At 39.4% G+C, this 4,781-nt stretch overlaps 1 protein-coding gene across 4 annotated transcripts in view; it reads right to left on the reverse strand.

Annotated features, from left to right (window-relative positions):
• Positions 1-2,181: 2,181 nt before the first annotated feature.
• peli1b (pellino E3 ubiquitin protein ligase 1b) overlaps positions 2,182-4,781 on the reverse strand; it is a 39,062-nt gene continuing 36,462 nt past the window's right edge. For all 4 annotated transcript variants that reach the window (XM_016463656.1, XM_016463655.1, XM_016463658.1 and 1 more), the window contains exon 7: positions 2,182-3,989. In XM_016463656.1, coding sequence (XP_016319142.1) covers positions 3,411-3,989 — 579 coding nt within the window. In that variant the 3' untranslated portion in view covers positions 2,182-3,410. The remainder of the gene's footprint in view (positions 3,990-4,781) is intronic.

Raw genomic sequence — 4,781 nt, forward strand, 5'->3', positions numbered from 1 at the left:
AACCACCAAGCATGAGAGCATGTTCTAGTACACCCCCGAAACAAAATCAAGACTTTGTAAAAGAGCATAATAGGACCCCTTTAAGAATTTTGACTAACTAGTGGTTAACCAAGTGGTAATCAGGCTTACTTTTCGAATTTAAATTAGACCAATCTACCATTTTATGTCGCCTAACTGAATAAAAAAATAATAATAAATTAGCAGTCTTAAAGAAAAAAAATGTAGTTTAAGTAATTTATGGAACCATTAAAGAACTGTATGTTTAAAAATAGATAGGATACAATTATCTAAATAATAATTGCATGAATTTAGTCATCCCGAGGCCCCTGGTTGAGAACCACTGTTCTCTACATACTATGTTGTTAACCTATTAGCAGTCATGTTCATCATGTTCATCTAAATTAATTTAGTAGAAGAGGGCACTAACCAACAGAACATGTTTGCATGTATCATATCTCATTATTATATATTACTTAAAAGAAACATAATCCTTGAAGACGAAATTTAAGAGCCTGTCTTGGCCTCAGGTACCCATGAGAGGAATAAATAACACCCAAACTCTTTCAACATGCTTTTTAAAATTTTATTTGTTTAAAGTTGGTACAAAATGGTAAATCAGAAACATTCTCAGCATTTGCCTTTATGCATTCTGATTTTTCAGAACACGCACTCTCTCTCACACATACTAGTATCATGCAGACCGGTTAGACCAAAGTGACAAAAGACATGTCAAAGAACTCAAACAAATAAACAGAAAATGAAAAGGAAAAAAGCCCTTTACACACGCCGTCTCTACAGAGACAAACAAGCGATGCCCTTAAAAAGTCAAATGTGTCTAACAAATCTAGTGTGTTTGCTTAATACTTGGAAAAAACACACACAGGAGGACATGGAGAATTATTTTGCTAATGAAGCATCCTCAAAAAAAAAAAAGAGGTTTACAGGTGATACAGGAGTTATGTCTGTGGCATGATTAAGCTTCATATTCGCTCGTAGCACTTTGAGCAGAGTGTGGTCTAGATCTCCCCACACACAACAGACCAGATCAGCTGTCTGGATCTGAAATACTTCATGAACACATGCCCTGGTGGTCAGGATGGAGGAAACTCCCTGAGGTGAAAACTGCACCAGTATGCCGTGTCTGGGTGCTGTTCAGAACAGCAGGAACTGAATGATCTCTGGAAGTCGAGCTTGGACTCCTGAGGCAGAGAATCCACTTCACACACAGTCCTGGGATTCTCGGCCCTTCAGACTCAATGAATGCTCTCCAGATTCTTACATGTAACACAGTACAGCACATTTAACATTCGCACAGTACATACGACAGCATGTACATGAAATCAAACAGTCAAAAATGTCATTACAAATTCAAATATATTAGCATACTCATACACATATACATACACATAGAGGTTCGTTCTTTGAGGGGACCTAAAATTCACTGAAAAGAAAAAAAACAAAACAAAACCTACCTTTCAAACTCATTCAAACTAACTCTTCCACAGAACAAAAAAAAGTTTGTTTAGAAAGAATGTCAAAGCTGCTTTTTTCCATAGAATGTAAGTGAATGGGCAACAACGATTGTAATATGATTTGTGAGGAACAGACTGACATTTAAGCTTTTATCACATTGTATGGAAAAGAGCAGCTTGGACTGCTATGCATATCTCTTGTCGTCTTCCACAGAATAAGCAGGTAATATGGCTTTTGAAAAACATACACCACTGTTCAAAAGTTTGAGGTCGGTAGGATTTTCGACATCTCGTAAGCTCTCAAAAGCTGCATTTATGTGATTACACTTTCATAGTTTTAATATTTTAAATGTAATTTATTCCTGTGATGGCTAAGCTGCCATTTCAGCAGCTATTACTCCAGTCTTCAGTGTCACATGATCCTTCAGAAATCATTCTAATATGCTGATTTGGTGCTCAGGAAAGATTTCTTATTGTGAATGTTAAACATTTTACTGCTTAATATTTTTGTGGAAATCATGCGTTTTTGTTTTTTTTTGATAAATAGAAAGTTGAAGATAACAGCATTTATTTGAAATAGAAATCTGTTGTAACAAATGTCTTTCCTGTCACTTTTGAACAATTTAATGTGTCCTTGCTGAATAAAAAAGTATTTATTTATCTTAAAAAAAAAAAAGAAAGAAAAGAAAAAAATCTTACTGACCCCAAACTTTGAATGGCATTTTAAGTATTAACTATTTAGTTTCTTGCTCATTGGGAGTGTCATTTATTTTGAAAATATTGTTTAATATCGTGTTTTAAACTTAACAAGGAAAACATGACCCTTTCTACTGGAATCAAGGTCCCAGTAGCTGTTAGGTACAAAACTAATCACATCTCAATTTGCAAATTAAGAGAGACTAAAACTGACCTATAAAAGAGGTAAAGGGATTTCCAGAGGTTAGTGCTGCTTTTTGCACTATACGGATGGAAATTACTTCCCAGCGTACCCAACATATCCAAACAAGGGTAGTCATCTACGCAGAAAAGGCTCAAACAGAAAACAGGGACCTTACAAAGACACTTAAGCACACACAATTTTGCGAACACTCGCTGACAGGGCATGTGGTTTTGGCCTATGCTTAAAGGGAGGTGAAGATTTCTTAGGCCTCTTGAGCTTTCTGGAGTTCAGCGAGAACATTTCTCTGAGCATGACCTCATTGGTTCACTATTGCAGAGAAGATTTCACTCACACAATCATATGTAACCTACATATATGAGAACAAATTAGGAAAAATCTGAATGCTATAGCGAAGCCAACAAATGGAAGAGACTCACAATAAAGAGAAAACAAAAAACAGCTACATAGAAATTAACTCCCCAAAAACACGCCTATACATTTTTATCTTTGATAAACATTGATAGTGTATAAATAAAAAACATTAAGTATTTTTTAAGTTAGACATATATGGAAAACTGTTATCTGGAATCTAAATGTAGTTGCTTTATGAAATGCTGTGAAATATTGAATGGAGCACAGATAGACTCGTCTGTAAGCTCATCATAAACATACATGGATGGTGTATTGCCTCTCTAATGCAGAGTATTACTGTTAATTAGCAAATAAACACTGTGAACATCACCATCCGTAACGGCCACGCCCACCGCTTCAAATGACGAGCAGAGCCACCCAATCAGAATGCTCAAATGTGGGTGTGCATGTGCTCTTCTGTTCTGCAGAGGTCTATTCCTTTTTTTTTTTTTTTGCTTTTATAATCATTTTATTTGAAAATATATCTTTTTGTTTTTCTCTGTATTTGAAAAAGCAGTATAAAGGTCACTTACAAACCAGAAAGGGAGGAAAAAAAACAGTCTGAGAGCGCAGAAAATTTGAAAGAATTGCCTGACTAATGTTTGTCAAATGGGGTTCCTGGGGTAAAAGGTCATAGGCAGGTGTGTTTAGTCCACAGGCCCCTGGAAGATCAGTCTGATGTATCCCTGCTCGCCGCTGAGCTGCTGGGCGCAGAAAGGACAGGCGGCGTGGAAGGTGTGTGTTCCGTGAGGAAGAGGGATTTGAGTCCAATATGCCGCTGTTTTTTCTGAGCACACGTGGCCGCACGGACTGAATGCGTGAGTAGGAGGGGCCGCATCCAGATAAAACCCTGCCTCGCAGCCCAGCCACAGTGGCACGTATGGCCCACGAGCGCGGCACATGGGACATTCCCGCTCACGGCCCTCCCTACCGTCTCGCTCTGCGTCGCGGTTACCCCAGTTGTGGTAGCCGTGAACGTGACCGCAGTTTAGGTAGACCCAGGGTTGCTTCTCATCCACGATGTCCTTCCGCCGCATGCTGGGGAAGGCGAGGGTGTTGAAACCCACGGGACACTGGGGGCGAGCGGCGTTCAGCTCTTGCCGGAGCGCCTCCAGGTGTTTGACGGTGGGAGTGCGGGAAAGCCCTTCAGCAGTACGCCACAAGAGAGTTGCTCCGCAGAGATCGATCAGAGAGCCATCCACTAACTCTTGAGTCTCATTCTCCACCTACAGAGCGAAAGAGAAGAGGACTTCATTATAAATAGCGCCAATATTCATGCTTTTAAAGCAGCACTATGTAACTTTTTCTGTGTTCAAAATTTGCAAAATGTATATAATGAGCGAGTACATCATGAATTCATCTTCCAAACTGCGTTTTTGTCTTATTCCGAATCACTACGGTACACTTATAATAAGTACTTCTATTTGGACTATTGTAGCCTGGGTCGTCACCGCTGCGGAGTAACCCATACCTGCGTGAATCACCATAGACATAAATTAGAGAAGTAGATCCGGTTGGAATGTTCTTCCGCGGGATGTGTGCAGTTCTGTTTATTAACCGCTAGAGCGCCAAAAGTTACATAGTGCTGCTTTAACACAAATGATGCATGATTAAATCAAAACAAAGGCAGATCTTATCAACAGATGAAAGTTTGCCTGCAGGGGGCAGTAAAGCCCCAACACTCCCTGTATAGTAATGATTCATTCATTATAAAAAGAGTCAAAAATGACAATAATATAACCATTTACTGCTTAAGACATCTGTCTTAAGTAGGGCTGCACGATAAATCGCATGCGATATTTAATGCGTATCTTATCAGTAAAGCCGGTTCTGTAATCGGCGGTAAATCTCCATCAGCTGCGGGCTTTCACATTGAGCAGCATTAATTACACAGAGCCGTTGTTCACTGACGAGCTGCGCAAAACATGTGCAAAATATGAACGTGGTTTTGCGCTGCTCGTCAGTGAACAACGGCTCTGTGTAGTTAATGCTGCTCAATGTGAAAGCACGCACGTGAT

This window comes from Sinocyclocheilus anshuiensis, unplaced genomic scaffold, assembly GCF_001515605.1.
Source record: "Sinocyclocheilus anshuiensis isolate Anshui unplaced genomic scaffold, SAMN03320099.WGS_v1.1 scaffold784, whole genome shotgun sequence".
In the NCBI taxonomy this organism is placed as follows: domain Eukaryota; kingdom Metazoa; phylum Chordata; class Actinopteri; order Cypriniformes; family Cyprinidae; genus Sinocyclocheilus; species Sinocyclocheilus anshuiensis.